This window comes from Trichoplax adhaerens, genomic scaffold, assembly GCF_000150275.1.
Source record: "Trichoplax adhaerens TRIADscaffold_5 genomic scaffold, whole genome shotgun sequence".
Taxonomy (NCBI): Eukaryota; Metazoa; Placozoa; class Uniplacotomia; order Trichoplacea; family Trichoplacidae; genus Trichoplax; species Trichoplax adhaerens.
Window position 1 is genome coordinate 7,742,905 of NW_002060947.1, and position 18,103 is coordinate 7,761,007.

Sequence of the window (18,103 nt, forward strand, 5' to 3'; positions counted from 1 at the left end):
GAAGTAAAATCTTACGACAAAAATTAGATTTATTTTTCATCAGTTGCTCACATCAGAACATGTTCGACCATCCGATAGGTAATACAGAAGAAATGAGCTTAAATAGTAACCATAGATATACGTATTATTAACAGCGCCAATTCCTATGTTTACCATAGTCGTTACACAATGATCAAAATTCGAAAGCGAAATGAAATAACTTACAATTAGTTATTCCACCTATCCATGATTTGATAACTGAAATCTCAAGATATTAGTGTTTCACATAACTCCCAGGTTTCTTTTCTCAACGCTGGTAATATCATATATTATGTATTAATTAAGTATAAATTTATCATACGCGTATTAACGGGTTAATTAAAACAGCATACATAACGTTTCTAATGATGACGTTTATAACAACGATTAATATCGCAAGAGTGAATTGGGTGACAATGACGCCAATTCGTTCTAACAATGATTTACATCAGAATAAGCGTAGTCACAAATTCGTATCTTACATGCTGATAGGACAATTTACCATACGCACAAATTTAGGAGCAACACCGCCATTGAACAAACAATATGTTATATGGAATGATAACGATTATATATAAAAGATTTTTATACCAAAATATCGTAATAAACATAATGAACGTCGTATCATTAAAAGCAGCTCCATAGAATAATAATTTACCTTTTACGAGTATGACACCAATTAAAAAGTATAACAATCAAAACACAGAAAATTTTTAGATATTTTGCAAGCATATGCAACTTGCCCAATAGCTGATACGTGTATATGGATATGGCGAATTGACGATAAAAGTGAACAAGACTGAAATGTCGAAACTTAACTAAAGAGTAGTAGAAATTTTTCCTTTTGCAACTTGATTGAAACTCGATTTACGGCGTGTTGCTGACCTTTTTAACCACTGTTCATGATGTTGTAGAATGGTACTGCTACCGGGTACACCCGCCAAAAACTCTCCCTATAAATATAAACGTTATAGGCTTATTATACGTGCATACAGAAATTTTAAATTCTAATCATTACTCAAATTGATTCTTAAAAATAAACATAAACTTGGAAATAATGAGATAATCAACGTCAGTTACATCAACCTATTCGGTAAAGTAAAGCACCTTTTTCTCTAGGTCTTGCCGTAAACGTTGAAAAGCTTCCCACATTTTATCATGCAAAGGCTTCATTTGATTAGTTATTAAACGTTCTTGAACTATAAGGCCATTTTCTAAAACTACCAACTTTAATTACATTGAAATAAAGGATAAATTTAAAACTTGGACAAATGATCAAATGAATAACTAAATTTATCAGCATTGTATATGAATCAACAGTTCTATTGAATATTTTCGCAACTAAAAATTCCAGTTATAATTACCAATTTTAAAAGTGTAACATAAAGCTCAACAACGAGTTCAATATCATTAATATGGCTAGCAAGGTACTCTTGGCAAATGAAAGCCTAAATTGAGGAAGAGATTTGAATTAGCAAGCACGCATCAAACAGTGAGCAAATTTCAATAAAATAGGAAACATCATCATTTAACAACCGTCAAATCATAGCATGATTATCTTACTTCCTGATATTTTCCCAAACCACCATTAACAGGCGCTATAATCGTACCCTGCAACGCTAGTGTTAGAGCTTCGATTTTTACGTTAACAGAATTCTCCAGCCCTAAAATTTGTTCTTCCAAAGCTTCCAACTTTTCTTGTAGTGAAACTACTGCATGCTCAAGAGGCTGCAATACTTTCTAATTAAAATGCACAATTCCAGGTTGTTACATTGCTTTATATGTGCATGATATGACACAGTACTATTAAACCACCTAACATAACAAGCATGCAATATTTCTCGATCTTGCCATAGAGTTTTAATGATATAACCGTAATACTTGTTAGAAATAAAGTCTGTATCAACACTAACCTTTTCAACATCAATAACTTCGAACCATAGTTGCAGGCCAGGAAGTGGTTTCTCTATTTTTAACCGATATTGAATTAATCCTAGAGACTGATAAAATGCACAGAATCATTATCTTTTACAGATATAAAAATGGAATTAATTTATCCTGTACTTATAGAAGCTTTCTATCGAACCCGTTATTGAAGCATTAGGTACTCTAAAATTACTAGAATCTCGTATATATATAGGATTTTAGCTTTTCATATACATATGTTTCAACCGTCGACTGCAATTAGTAAATCTCATGATAACATTAGTAATAATAGTTAGTGCTATTGTTGGGTTTCTGACTTGAATTGAAAAGAAAATTATGGCACAGATTTTAGTAATAAAGCGAACTCAGACAACCAGAAACATGTAGAGCTAAACAAACTGTATTTTTATGTTGTAAACGTGCTAGAACTTTTACAAAGGTAATACCTATATTGTAAGCATAGTATAACTGACTACTTCAATCATTCTTACTTTGAAAACATTATTGGAATCTGTTTTGCCAATTTGTACCGCAACTGATTTTTCAAAAGTATCAATTCCGCTTCTTTTAAAGCATCTGTGCATAATAAGTGGAAATTTTAAGTAGCAAATCAAGAATTTGATGACGGAGATTATTGATAGTCTAAAGGCGATAGTTCCATTAGGGTATCGTTTATCCTTATTGTAATTTATATCTTACCTTTTGACAGTTTCTTCAACTTTAGCTGATGATATATAATCTTTAGATTCTATAACTGGCTTTGCTGGCATGATTTGAATATCTTGAACATTAATTATATTTGTTAATTAACATTAGTAGTTACCATTTAGGACCGTTAATAGAGAAAGATATTTATTTATTTAAGCATGTACATTGAACTTCATCGCGATAGTATTTTGTAGGGTCGCTTCTAGCTTGGAGTAATTGGGCTTCTGGAAAGTAGATTTGCAGCGTACTGCAAAAATCAGTAATAGCTTGCGATGAACTGTAGATATAGGTTTTATTCTAAAAGAGGATGTAAATATTTTAATAAGTTAGTTAAGGATAGCAATCACAGCATGCAATAAAAATTGTAAGAAAAGAGCTATGTTTTGCAAAGATTCTAGAATCGAACATTATTCTAAGTATCATAAAGTATGCACACTATGAAAATTGACTATAGTTGCTAATTCTAAATATTAAACACTATACGATCATATAATTTCGATTTACTTTCAATGCAATATTTCATATTAGTACGTACCTGGATCAGCTTTGGAAAGCGAAGCCCGTAAAATCCAACATGGTAAAAATAAGGAAGGACAACTCTGGAATCTAACATTTTATCCACGATATTCGCGTATTTTTTCTAGGACAAAATGAGTTAGGTATTACACAACTTTAAATCAAACCGCAACGGACTAATAACGAGTAAAATTAGCGCCATCAGGCAACAGGTAACTACATATTTGCCACAATACTTGAGGTGAGAATATGTATGATATTAACATTATTGCAGCAATATTCGATATAATCAACATAAATTTTCTTTTAGCACAACTAGATGTAAAATTATAGCAAGAAAGATTTACCATTTAATAAACTCCTAAATTACACTTAGCTAGAAACATTAAATATACATGTGCGTGATCATACGATTTGCAGCACCTAGTTAGATATTACGTACCAGCATACCGCTAAGTTTCCTTAGATCCAGTTCATTTTGGTACCTGAGCACCAGGTCTCGGCAAATAGACATAGCACTTTCCCACGACTAATATACGCATAAGCAAACAAACATTCTATCTCATTGATTTTGTTTTTAAGCCGATAAGTAATTGAAGTAATCGCAATGGATAAATTAAATGTACTCAATGCAGAATTTTGACGTTAAATCAAATTAATTACAACAAGCTCAAAGTAGGATAAGTTTATCCAATATCTAACTATCTAACATTTCTTACAGCATATCATACCTCTCCTTGTATAAATAGATCCACAGCCATTTTATTTAATTTCTCTTTTCGTTGTTCTTCCGTCTCGGCTTTATAATTAGTATGAGCAACATCGGGTAGATAATCATTGGACCACTAACAACAAAAAAATGACACATTAGATCATTTACGTATTGTAAATATACTGTAATTAACTAACATGAAGGAATGACTTTGTCCGAAATGTAGCGAGAATAAAAATGAAAGCAATTTACCGTCAATTTATTCGAATAGTGCAATAGGGTATATCCTGCTTCAACAAAATTTCCTAATTTTAACTGCTCTTGATAGAACTTGTTTAAGTATCTAATAAAATATTAAATAGTCGCATTCAAGAAATGCTATAAACTCTCCATGCATGTTACTATGAGCGTATTTTTTGAAATATTTGTGAATTTTAAATGTAGCCGCAGCAATTTTTAAGAAATGTGAACACTTTTATACTAGAATATTGCAGCTAAAAATCCAGTACATGTTTAGAGTTCATTGAGGAAAATATTATTTAGAAACATGAATAACTGCCTTCCAGCATACCTGATATATAGACTCTGATAATTAATGCTGTAATAAAAGTCCTATAAAGGTGGCAATTATTACAGATAATCATTAGAAATTGTTGTTGAACGTATAAAATTTGCTTCAATTAAGCCATAATTTAGTGGAAAGAATACAAAATTTTACCAATATTCGTAGACGTAAATCGTTATTTACTAAAGCTATATAATAGTTCACCTAACTTTTCCATTATCTCCGGTTATCATTTATCGATTTTATGAGTATCAATATAATTACAGTAAAATCTTATCTTAAGATAGCGAAAGAATTTACAATCAAACATGTTCGTTAATGATTGACAGCTTACAATGAGGTTTCTAAGGCATCGCAACTTTACATCTTGATTCTCGACATGAAAATTTCTATAATCAATCCGCCAGATAAAGGAATGAATTCAGTTTTAAAGTTAGTATTTGATACCATAAGTGGAGTGTTATGATTATTTATGATTAAATTATAAATTGAATGAAGAAGATTTTGTAGCCGGCTAGTTGCTTTAGGCTACGTGGCTATATTATATAGAAGCTAGATAAATTAGCGCAGGTACATAACTGCGTCTGATTATTGGCTAAAGCCGATATACAGTGATTGCAATGTGTAATACATTAAGGAGTGGTAAGATTTTTTTTGCCCGCGTTACATAGTAATTAAGTATTGATAGTTTCACTCTATACTAATCATTGTATTAATTTTAATTTAACCTTACCTATAGTCAAGTAATTTATCAATTAGATCGGTCATGTTATTAACAAACACGCGACCATGTTCATCCAGATACTTCGAATTGAGTAACATATTGGTAAAGCTATAAAAATAACAAGATGATCTACTTAGCATTAACGGTAACAATAACTACAGAGATTCTATCCCAATATCCATTAGAATTGAGCATCATAAAAGCAAGGTAAGGAAGATAATAAAACATTGTATTTGTCATCAATAATAGAATAAAAATATAATAAAATTCTAGTCATAATAGGTTATTTAAATTGGGCACTTGGTTATAGAAGCAAAGATAACAGTGCGATAGTTTACATATAAGATCTCAATTAGCGTTCAGGAATATATTGGTAACTCTACAAAGATAATTAATTAGACATAACTGGACGATTTTTTCAGGATTATTAATAGTATGACAAGTGCATAAGTTCTAAACTTAAAATTTAAGTATAGCAGTTTAGGGTTTGCTAATTATTTTCTACGATACTTACGTGTCATAGAAAATCTCTCGATATTCGTAGTCGCCTTTACCGGAATTAATTAACTCATGAGTTTTATCGAGAGCTTCAATTTCCACCTTAGGATCAAGCAACAACATTAATGAAAACATACTCGGGAAAATGCCTAAATCCGTAAATAATTAGATAAGTATTTGAGTCTCACTTGTCTGATATCGTGATTTATTGTAAATTGGAATAGTACAATGTCAAATATTACGGTCATCATAATTTTACGTATTTCTACAAAGCAAATAGATACAGTCAGTAACCATGTAGTAGGATAATATCTGCCCTTCAAATATGACTTTCATATACTGGAGAGTTTGATACATATAAATTAATATCCATTACAATCATTGCTTATAACTGCTATGACACATTTTAAGCAAATATAGATTGTTTCCGTGTTGTATTATAACCTTTTACAGGAACCATAGATAATTCCAGGATGGTTCCAATAATAGCCGGTATATGTTCTTTCCTATCATATGCTTTATAAAATCATATATGAAATTTAATCTATCATACAGCAAAATATGTATTATTTACAAAATTGCTAGGATTACTATAAGAGAAGTTGGAAATTATAATTGATTACATAATTTTGTCCAATGCTCTGCCGGCTAAATTCTGTTTACCTAATAGCTCCCACATTACAGCAATCTGTTTGGCAACTTCAATTCTTAAATCACCGTATCTAATTGAACCATTGGTTTAATATTATTTACGACAATCAGCAAAGCTTTCATTCCTTAAAATCAGAATACACTACACACAGCTATAATCAGAAAGAAAATTTTAAATTAATTAGGATGTACGTCTCTAATATTTTGTTTCTTTTGTTAGTCGAAAAAGACTCCAATTGAAGAGTATTAGCCAGTATTAAGCTACTGGCAATAAAAAAGTAAGAGTCCCAAATCTAATTTTTGAAAGAAAGAATAAAAGATTAATTAGTTGTAAAAAATTCGAACTATATTGCACTGAAAAATGGGATTATTTATTAAAATAACTCCATTCCATGTAATTTATCCTTAGAATGTATCATCTACTTATAATCGATAAATTATCTAATATTTTAAAGTTGAACTCTTTACGAAAAAAATTACAGTTGCAAGATGATAGCATAACAAGAAACTTTATTATACGCAATAACAAGGTAAAAACGATAATAAAACAGCCAATCCAATAGAATTTTATTCTTAAAAAATAACTGATTTTATACGGACGAATTGATAATGAGAGCTAATTACGATCCTTACCTGGTGATTGTAATTTTTTTGTAGGAAATTTTGAGTCATTGCTTTAGAAAGGCTACCAAGGCTTTGAATGATAACTCTGATAATAATTATCACAAAGATGAAAGTGTGATTAGATATCAAGCATAACCTATTTTCGATCAATCTAACAATAAATTTTAGTTAACGTTACTGGAATGCTGCCAATTTGAAATAAAACCATTCCTTAGGAAAAACTCTGTCCTCAAGTATTGATTTGAACACCAAAAACATCAAAGCTATCCGTTCCTATTTTAATACAAATGTACAGTATATAAAATGAAGATCGATTCTTTATTTCTTTCATTTTATTGCAGTTAGAGCAATTTAAATCCATGAATATACTTTTTAACTGGCAAGACATAATGTAATCTATTAGCCATTGATTCCGATTATAAACTGGTTTAGGACACAAAATAGATAATTATATTACCTTAATTTCTTCCCGTTTTTGGAAGCTTAAATAAAAAAATATATCATCATTGCGACTCAACTGCAAAGTACCAAGAAAGACGACGATTGCTTTAGTCTAAAAAATTGAAGCGTAACTGTTTAAGTATCAAATTGCAAGATGGTATTATCTATCGATAATTTTCATGGATGCATTTTAATTAAGTACATGATCATTTCCTACGGGCATTAATACACTATAGGGTATAGAAGTAAAGGGTCTAATTTAACTTACGTAAGTTTTAGTTCCGAAATTAGACGTTGCAATTACCGCTGTAGTAATAGATTGTTGCAACTGGTTGAAGATGTGGTAATGGTGGCCTTCATTTGGTACATTAATCTGGTAATTATAGTGCAAAATAATATTCAGTAGTTAAGGCTTCTCTCAATGATTTTTAATCCAAACTATAAATTAGGTAAACTCATGCTTCAGAGCCTCTTTATTACCATACTTGGGCTCTAGTTCAATTAAACGTAAAGGGACTTACAAATGATGTTAATTCAAGCAGATGAATCGGAATATCCAATACATCATTCTTTTCTTCTTGTAGGGACAATCGAATATGATCATGAATTAGTCCAAGGCAATCAGGAACAATTCTAGTCTCATAGCCTGTTTGATGTACAAATTAATCAGTTTATACTTCCTCAACAATATGAGTAAATTTGCACATACTGTTCAGGTAGTCAATATTAAGTATAACTTGTGTTAAGACAACTACACCTTTTTGCATCCTTTAGGTATTAAGTGAAGTATTTACTAGAAATGTTAATAGAATTACCATATCTCAATAATTCCTTGTCATTTAATATCGCTGCTATCAGGTTTAACTTCTCTTGCGTTATTTCACCAATCCGATGCTTATTATTATGCATCTTAGCTAATAAACTAGAAATTATCTCAGTTTCATCACCATAGGCTTTTTTACAAGTGTGGTAAATTTCCATATAGTGAGATAAGATGAAAGCCTAATAAGTACAATAAGAGGTCGAATGAAATTTTAAGATAAAGGTTATCTGAAGATATTAAGTACTATTACAATGCAAGCCTACTGAAAAGATTGAAATCATGACTATATAACTTTTCTATATCATTTAACCTTTATATCATTTAGGTGATCACCATCTATTTCGTACAGCTTAAGTAAATTTTTTAATATCCCGGAACAATATTTGTTAATGGTTGCTTTTTCAACTTTCCTATTAATACGAATTGTATTAGATATGTTATAAAGTTGTGAAAATACTTCTTCTAATTACTCAAATAAGCATATCTATTCGTGGATAATTTTCAAAGATCTGAGATGACAGGTATTATTCTTATTACTCTTGACTTAAAATTGGATTAAACAGAGTGCAAGTTCAAGTAGAACGTTAGATAAACGTTACATATCAATTTAAAACTTACAGTGGATCAGCATTTATTTTAAAATAGGACGATACCATAATTTTGAGTAATGATGGAATCATCTGCAATTGGTTAAAAGTAAAGAAGTTTGAATTATTCATTAAGAATGGATTAGAAGCGCGATTGATGGGCACACTCGTTATATCAAATAGCCCTCTCAGGGAAAAGTTGTACTCATTATTTCTTTATTAGTATTAGCGGTTAGTTCTAGGACATTACAATTAAATTTAACTACAGGCTCATTTTATTCCCAGAATATAAGCCTACCACTAAAATGCGATATAAGGTAGATTCTAACTGCCTTTATCATGTACTTAACATCGATATCATTAACTGTGATTGTACAAGTATACGAGCATGCCATATAATAGCAGTATCATAAGAAATTATACTCGGATAAATTAGTGGTCATTTATAGATTGTGCTACTGTCTTAATTATACTATCTAATTAGACTAACAGCTCTTCCTATACCGTATTGGAGTCATATCAAATTACTTATGGCGATGCCATCACAACGACTGTTTGTACCTTGAAATCATTACTGCTATCTGATGAAAGATCGCCAGCAACTATCAGATCTAATCGTCTCATGATATAGTTGAAAATATACCTGCATCCAACAAAAAAATTGTTAAAAAACTGAAGAATTCCGTAAGCCAAATATGATATTTTGTTGGCTATGTAAAAACACAATATATCTCAAGAAAAATTCCTAGTCCGTACGTTAATATTTGGAAATAAAACTAACACTCAATTACAGTTCTTAAAAGATCTACGATGCATAATTACCTATATACATTACTAGTAGTGATGTGTCTATTTGTATAGGTATCCAAAAATTTGGGAGATGTGTTTGCATCATGTTTTTCGATTACGCGAATGATGCTGATCTAAGATGTCGAAATGATACCGTTAAAATTACACCCAGCAATCTATTATCAACACAGCATACTGTCTCTAATGATAAATGATAGCGTAGCTGCTGAAACTTGATCTAAATCAGCTTCATCAGTATTGCTTAATAGTATTACCAAACATTCCATGGCTTTTGCAGCGTAGTGCTCGCTCTTACTTTCACTTATTAGTTCGAGAAGAGAGTTCAAGGTCCTTGTTGCAAACTGAACAATGTTCGCACGACGAATTACATTCAATGTAATGAAAACAGCAATTAAGATTATCAACTACAACTATTTGCTTATACCTTTAGGAGATCGCCCTCTTTCAATCTACTAAACGTTTCAAGAGTAATGGCCAAAGCGGTACTTTCATTACGCCAATTAAATATTCGTAAGAAATTGACTATCATATTCAACAGAAATTTTTTAGGTAAGGTAAACTTGCTAAATCACAAGCAACTTAATCAATTCTATTCCCAATTAAATCTCATCAATTTGAGATATAAATAATTAGAATATTTACCATCTTGCGTTAGCTGAGTAGAACGAAATTGTATTGATACCGTCATAGTCTCATCTTTAGATGCAAACGAAGCTCGACGAGTCTTAGGAGCTGGTGTGACTTCGTCTGATACAATTTCTCCTTTATCCTAGTTTAAGTAATCCAATAGATTAGAATACCAATACTAATTGTCATAGAAAGATATCAACATCTTTTGGGGTAATATCGCTGATTTATATCTTCTTGCTGGTAATTAATACTCTTAAAATAGGGTGCAAAACTAGAAACTGGTAGATATTTAACTAATTTCATGCTACTTATGCAAAAGATTAGTTTATAGCGGCGAATTAATAGTAATATCTTTAAAAAGTAGTTGATATTCTTAAAGTAGGATTTAAAAAATAGAAAATAATCGTTGTTTACCTAATTTTGTACAATAAGTGATAAAAATTTTGTTAACAATCTTAATTGCAATAGAAAGTTCTTTTTAAAAAGGGTATTTAAAAAATTAATAGAACTACCTTGTGCACTTTTAACATATAGACGCCGTCATTTAAGACAGTTCCATTAGGCTTTAAAAGTTTCAAGTAAGATATCCCTATTGCCCGATCTCTGTCTGTTATATAAGGGAATAAACGCAAATTGATAAAATAAATTCGCTATTCCTGATCGCAGTTTACATCTAACAGTACATTATTAATTCTTACACGTCAATGAAATGAAAAAGTTTTAAATAATCAGGTCGTGTGAAATATTTTAGTTCGGTGTCATTTCGTCAGCAATACTATTCAGCAATTTTAGATACTTATCTACGTCAATTTTACAATGACGTCTGATATAATATGGCAAGCTATGAACTAGTATGATTTAGATAGATTTACATCATAGAATCAGTCATAGCTACCTAATTAAATAACTTAACATTAATACTGTACAAGTGCATTAATTTTGTCATTGTTAGTATTTTGAAACTTTAAAATATTGTTGATATAACTTAACGACGGAATTATTAGAGTTAAGTGACATTAAAATAATTTAGATTTAATAGATTGATTTTATTATGTTTTAAAAATAATTGATTACCTCTCGATGAGCGATGCTGTACCTCGAATTTGAGGTAATAGTTATCTAAGGTTTCATTTGGAATTGTGATCTAGTAGGATGCAATATAATAAATTACATGAAAACTTTTCGATTCGCTAAGTTTTATATCCCATTATTGTAACACCGATGAATAATTTGTAATATAATAGTGACTACAAAGGTAGAAATTACCTTAAAAGTCTCCTTCCATTGCGGATCGTTATCATGATAAATAACGTAAGTTGAAAGTGATGTAAATCGTTCACTATTAGCACCTTGAGAGAAACACCCCTGAACGATATACACAATAAAGAAATCGCTTAGGCTATGATTGTAAGCTATAGTAATCCTTTTCCTCGGAATTGATCAAATAGATAATACAATAAAAAACTTACTGGTAACGGCCGCTTTGTGGTTTTAGAAATAAGGCTAACGATCATTTCAATATTGCTTTCACTGGATCGATCTCCTTTTCGTTTTAGAACGAATGAACGAATTTCAGAGTATAAAAATTTATTGAATGACTTATAGAACAAAGATTACTAGTTAAAAAACGATGCTTACTTCCTATTTCAGTTTTAATCACCGTAACAAATAGCTCATTAACAGGCAATCCTATGAATCACAGCATAAATGTGAGGATAGCATCGTTACATTAATACTGACTAAATTTTGTAGACGTCGATCAATATTAATTTTACGCCATCAAGCACAAAGGAATTCGAAAGCAAAGCTGTATTAAAACTTCAAATGTAATCTATACCTGGCCTTTTCCAATCAAGGTACCCTACGTTTGGTATTATGCTTGCTTCACTAAACTCGAGACGATGATGCTTCTTAAGCTATTATAGACACCAATAATATCATGGTATTATGTTTCATTTGTCAATATATCAAACAAATTAGCAACGTATTTATCTTTGAGGCTCTTCAGCTATTTTGATAATACCTCATGAAAGTCTCCTGGCAGAATCATTTTAGTTCCTTTTATTTCTAAGTAAAGGCGAAAGCATAAGTTAAAATATGGCAAAATGTAACTAAATGATAAACAGCAGACTGATGTAGATAAATTTCCATGATAGTAAATGAAAATAGTCGAGCTATATGTGAATTAAGATTAAGTTTTAAACGTTGCCTACTGAATATTTCTGCTGTAAATGAACTGTCTTTGGTCAATTTTTCGATAAGCATTTCATGATAATTGGCGAAGTGATCGCGATCTTTATTTTCATATCTACACATTAGGCAAGATTTCAATCGATACGCATAAATACATATATTTAACCCTTTAACAAAAACTAAGAACATGAGAGGATGATAAATTATTGCCAACTTACGTGTAGCCAGTCAAATCCAATTGATCAGAATTGTTGTTGGCTACCATCTGAGCAACACTACAGACTAAAAATCATGAAGAAAATTATTGCTTTTAGTTTAAAGATTGTATCCTGAACTATATATATCAAGGTCAGGATTTTGCTACTAGCTATATAACTGAATTTGGTAGCGCATCATGCTATATATTGTTGAATTAACGATTTTGTTGTACCTGCGCAGCCATAAGGCTGCCTATATAAAAATTTCGAACGAACAGTTGGTGCACTGCTTTTAGATATGGGAGCTGAAATTGAATTAGAGATAAACATTTTAAGAAAGATAGTATCTTAATATTTTGCAATATTTGCAGTTTTATATCAACTGATTATAATTAATAGTCAAAGTCTTGTTATTTGCAAAGCTACTCAGTTACTGTGATGGATCTTACCCTTTTTTATAACACGAAAAACAACGTATAAGTTCTTGACAGAAGCTTCATAAAGGATTTCCTGTAAGCATTTAAATATAAATTTTATAATTCGCTACTAAATTTAGATTACATACAGTATATTAAAGCGCTTAAAATCATAGTAATTATGCTAAAATTACCGTAAAAATGAATTTGATATTACCAATTTTTGTTGGATCTGTCGGCTGTGCATCTTCCGTTAAGCTGATAACGTAGCTATCACTAAATCATTAAATATCGGAACGTTTCTCACTCAAATTTTTACGCCTTAAGTCGCATCTTTCACATTTTATAGTTAATAACTGCTTAATATAAAATAAATTTACCTAGTAAAGCGATTATACTCGGCATCATATAATCTTACAATAACCTCAGATGTATCGCTTAACGTCCACTGGAAAGTCTCTAACTTAATCAGTATATGGAGCGAATCTCCCATTACATAGGCCTTCTATAATTATAAATTGAAGAATGCATGGTAAAATATACGGACGATTATGCTAGTAAATCTTCAGTTTCTGTCTTTTATGGTATTGGATTTAATACTAGAAATGGCATTTGACACTTATAATTCATAATTAATAAAATACGATTTCTGAGCTGTTTCATACCTTTTCATGCTTTTCCTTTTCGGAACCTTCACGGTACTGTAATGATAGAAATAGAGAAAATTCAATTTTATATTTGAGGTAACGTTATCACTAAATCTATGCATACACATATCAAGTTAAGATGATCATCTAATCTGTGGAATTACCAGTGTATATAATTGTGCCAAATTTAAGTTGTCCGCCTTTACTGGTAAATTATTTTTGCGAGGAATGACATCAAAATTAAGATTCCTATAAAATAATTTTAGTGAAATTATCAAAGCAATTAGACAAAAACGTTCATTATAACCAATGAATTACAGCAATTTATCGAGCTCGGACTGTGCATATTAGATTGTTGTAATATTACCAAGGTCAACTGATGAAATTTGAGTACTAAATGTAATCATGATTGAGTCTACTATCTTATAAATCACAACAGGCAAACATCATCGCATCGTTAAATATAAAAGACGATTTAGTTTATAAGTACAGGTATAGTATCACTATTAATTGCCAGTGAAATGGCTATTAGGCTTTAGCTATATTTGAAATCCTGTTATCATTATTTTAAGTGATGAAATCGAACAGAAATATCACTATTGAGCCTTACTTATTGGTATCATCAATGATTTGGATAGCTTCTTTCTTCAAAGCTTCCACTTGATACTATCAGTATATGAAATTAATTGCAATAAAATTGGGTATAATAACATCGTGCTACATAGAGATTTAGATAAAATGTTAGAATAGGTTAAGTACCTGTGAATAATAACGATAATCCAAAATTTTGTCACGTAATTTTATAAGTTGATCTGATTTTTGGCCAATAGTATGAATAATGTAACGATTTTCAAGATTCTATAATTCCATTAATAATAATGCGATTAAAACGTTAGTTAATAATTAATTAATTAGGCCCTCAATTCTTGAAACAATCAAATATGACAGTCCAAATAATTTCAAGTTTATAATACTCTATGCACTAGATTACAGTAATTTAAGCGGCACAGAATCAAATTATAAACTGTTTACAAAAAATTCATCGGAAATACCTTAAATCGGCTATCCCATGAATCTGACCAGTCTCGAATAGTATCAACAATTTCATCAGCTACAGTGTTAGTTCCATTAAAGCGCCTTGATAATATTAAATGCATTAACGTTTTTAAAGACTTTTCGAAATTAGCGTATTACATTGGTATTTGTAAATTTTCGACAGGTCATGAATTTAATTCAACCGATATATATGTATCGTACACTTACAAGTTTAAGCTTTCATCAATTATTTCTACATGAGATTTAGGAAATATACCCTAGCAAATATGAAATGTCATACAATACTAATCAGTTTTAGTCATCTTTACTCCAAATTTATATATCTAATAAAAACTACGTTTGATAGATTTAACATTGTAAAATTAATTGAAATTACGAAAAATAACACTATCTAAGATTGTCTGACTTAAAGCAGTTGAAGTGATTATCACTTATTGTGCAGGGTTTAGCTTAAATTCTTTTAATTTTTATATTTTTAAATTTTTTAATAGTCATTAGGCATTACTAAAAAGACAAAAAGTTCAAGTCTTCATCCTACATAACTTGTAAGCTACTGCAAGATGTTGAGGATTACGCTGAAAACTCACGATCGACCTCAAAAAATTATATTGCCATATACTATATGCTACGTTGGATGTATTCGTTGTAATTTTGTTACAGACTCATTAAATGCTAGGAGAGTATTATATTAAGGCATTTAGAATTGAAAAATAATTACTTTCGATATTGTTTTTTGTATTTCTTTTGATGATTGAATGTGTCATAAAATGATTTTATGTGGAATATTACTGTATAGGATAGATGATATGATAGGAACAAGAGATATGACAAATTTAAACAAAATTACGAAAAATAGAGTAGTTGGACAGGATGTAATGCTTTCCTGCAAAAATCCTAATTTACTATGTCGTCTAAGTGTGATTTTCGTTACGATATAAAATTCTCATATGGAGTCAAAAGAAAAAAATAGTATAAAGAAGACTATAGCTATGGCCTTAAGCTGTATCTACCGAAAGTATTATCTATTGATTACTTCGACCTTACCCGAATATGATCATGATTGACTACCTCACCAAATATCCATCCTGCCAATAATAAAGATACACATGAAATAAGATGTTTCGTTTCATATTACTCTAACAGATAATTACTAAGTGATTTAATTTGCTGTTTATGCCGTTATTAATCTGATTTTTATACTTGATAATACAGATATAAACTATCCATAATAATTAGTCATTATCAGTATGACCGTAATCATCACACTTTTACCTTGATACTCCGATTCGATGATAATGCGATCACCAATGTCGATATTAATTCCATGTAAAATTTTAGATCCATCGAAAGGATGAATAGCTAATGAATGAAACGAAAATACCTTAGTTCATCGTATAAAAATTAGATAATGCTTCATTTATCTTCTATAATTGACACCGATGACTAGCGATTAAACGTATGAGTTTAAACGATTCTGGTCACCTAATATATTTTACCTCGACCTTGTACTTTACAAAACATAAACTTATCCATCATCAAGGGTTTAAGATTTACGCTATAGGTATCTATGAGGGTATGATTCCATTTGGAGCAATGTAATGTCCATTTATTTTATCTTATCAGATGAAATAGCTACAAGCGGGAATGTTTTATAATCCTGTACCGTAGCGCACAGTAATGCTAGACTTATAAATCAATCTTGATGTATTTCGCTACTTATGAAGAAACAATTCATTTCCTTTACCATACATATATTTTCATGTCAGACGAAGTATTCATACTATTATTTATGATATGTTGCCCAATTTATTTATTGATCATCATTTGCCTATATTAAATTATTTATGCAGATAAGTCTAATCTTGTACGGGAAATGGCTCTGAAATGGCTCTATCTCTAGCACCGGATTAACGAATTGTAATCGTGAATAATTGATTCATTATTGTTAGTCTACTGCTTATAAATCATCTAATTTGGAGCAAGGATGATCCCATTCCACTACTTAGTCTACTATTTAATGGAGGCTATAGTTACCTATCGCTTGTTGATTTTTCAATGTCATGACGATGATAATCCAATATTCTTCAAATCAACCTGTCTTTAATTTGTTCCGTTTATAAGAAGTTATCAATCTTCAAACCTTCATACGTATAAGATTTCTTCAACAATTTATGTATGCAATCAATTACTGGAAATTGGATAATACGCAAACGTTAATTATTAGGAGTAAATTAAAAGTTTTTAGACAACTTCCGTCATGGATGAGAAACATTACTTTACTCCTGAAATCGTGATGTTAATGAGACCGTAGTAGAGAGTTGCAATGGCAACGGTGCTCTCGGCTCGCATACAAATTACTGTTACAAGTCCAGACAGTAGCGAGTTTATTTCTCAACATAGGGTGGGCAGGGCCTGCTCATTTGAGATCATAGATTGTTATTATGGATTGTCTGCTATACAAACTCTGACAATGATATTGGAAAACCCAATGGTGTCGGTCAATATCGATCGTGTAAGCTTGTATGGTTGAATAAGTTATTCTCTCTCTCTACTTTCTAATCGTTAACTAGATGGTTAAAATGAATTCTAAATCCAAATGATGAGTATGGTATGGCTTCATAAGCAACAGGTTGTAATAAATCGATATACCTTCAAGCTAGAGATGGGATCCACGATCGACTAGCTCTATTTGATATAATATACTCATGTATGCAGTACTGTTTGGGTATATCTACTGCATTCGACTTGAACACCATGAAAAGTTCTCAACTTCAAGATGGGATTAAATTGGAATTCATCAGATCTGCTGTTCTACTCGCTGTTCCATTGATCTACAGTAATCAGGGAATCTTTCTCCCTTATTCTGCCTTAATGATCATAAACTGGTACAGACGACTTCAAGATGGATGCAACGATAATGCCATAGTTTGTAGCTCCATATTAAAATGATGAAAAGAAGCCACAGTAGTCTCCAGTAGTGGAGCATTTGCTTCCAATGGTCCAGGTGGATCTATTATGGCATTGCGTTAATCAAATTGGTAGAGCTACATTGAGAATATAGTCATGGAAGGAATTACGACTTATTTAGAAAGGGATTGATCGGCATATAATAGTACGAGTCTCAGTGATCAACATCTCCAAGCCAAATTTACACCGCCCAATTGAGAAAATAACAGATGAGCGCTGTTCATGACTGTGTTGACTACTGAGTGTATTGTATATCTTACAAGAACGTTTAATGATAGTTTAGACTTTTCACTACATTATTTAAGGCATTACCGCGTATTGGAAAAGATAACTTGTAGTTTAATCAGCGATTTCTCCAACGACTGTTAGTCGACACTATAAAGCCATACATTAT

At 30.9% G+C, this 18,103-nt stretch overlaps 1 protein-coding gene across 1 annotated transcript; it reads right to left on the reverse strand.

Annotated features, from left to right (window-relative positions):
- Positions 1-261: 261 nt before the first annotated feature.
- Positions 262-16,275, reverse strand: TRIADDRAFT_56921 (uncharacterized protein; the record flags this gene model as incomplete). The annotated part of the gene is made up of 49 exons (XM_002113064.1): positions 262-292; positions 904-971; positions 1,126-1,245; positions 1,383-1,466; positions 1,582-1,758; positions 1,932-2,018; positions 2,436-2,520; positions 2,644-2,725; positions 2,817-2,949; positions 3,188-3,292; positions 3,611-3,697; positions 3,900-4,013; positions 4,133-4,223; positions 5,179-5,277; positions 5,684-5,816; positions 6,331-6,389; positions 6,469-6,470; positions 7,400-7,495; positions 7,652-7,756; positions 7,905-8,029; positions 8,199-8,385; positions 8,517-8,616; positions 8,825-8,886; positions 9,355-9,436; positions 9,616-9,716; positions 10,028-10,125; positions 10,246-10,372; positions 10,746-10,840; positions 11,308-11,377; positions 11,500-11,598; positions 11,703-11,776; positions 11,872-11,922; positions 12,071-12,149; positions 12,257-12,300; positions 12,447-12,541; positions 12,645-12,708; positions 12,857-12,928; positions 13,073-13,133; positions 13,234-13,315; positions 13,420-13,544; positions 13,705-13,740; positions 13,851-13,935; positions 14,297-14,352; positions 14,446-14,544; positions 14,739-14,823; positions 14,950-14,999; positions 15,787-15,827; positions 16,015-16,101; positions 16,239-16,275. The coding sequence occupies 49 exons, from the start codon at positions 16,273-16,275 to the stop codon at positions 262-264; spliced, it is 4,227 nt and encodes a 1,408-aa protein (XP_002113100.1).
- Between the last annotated feature and the right edge of the window lie 1,828 nt (positions 16,276-18,103).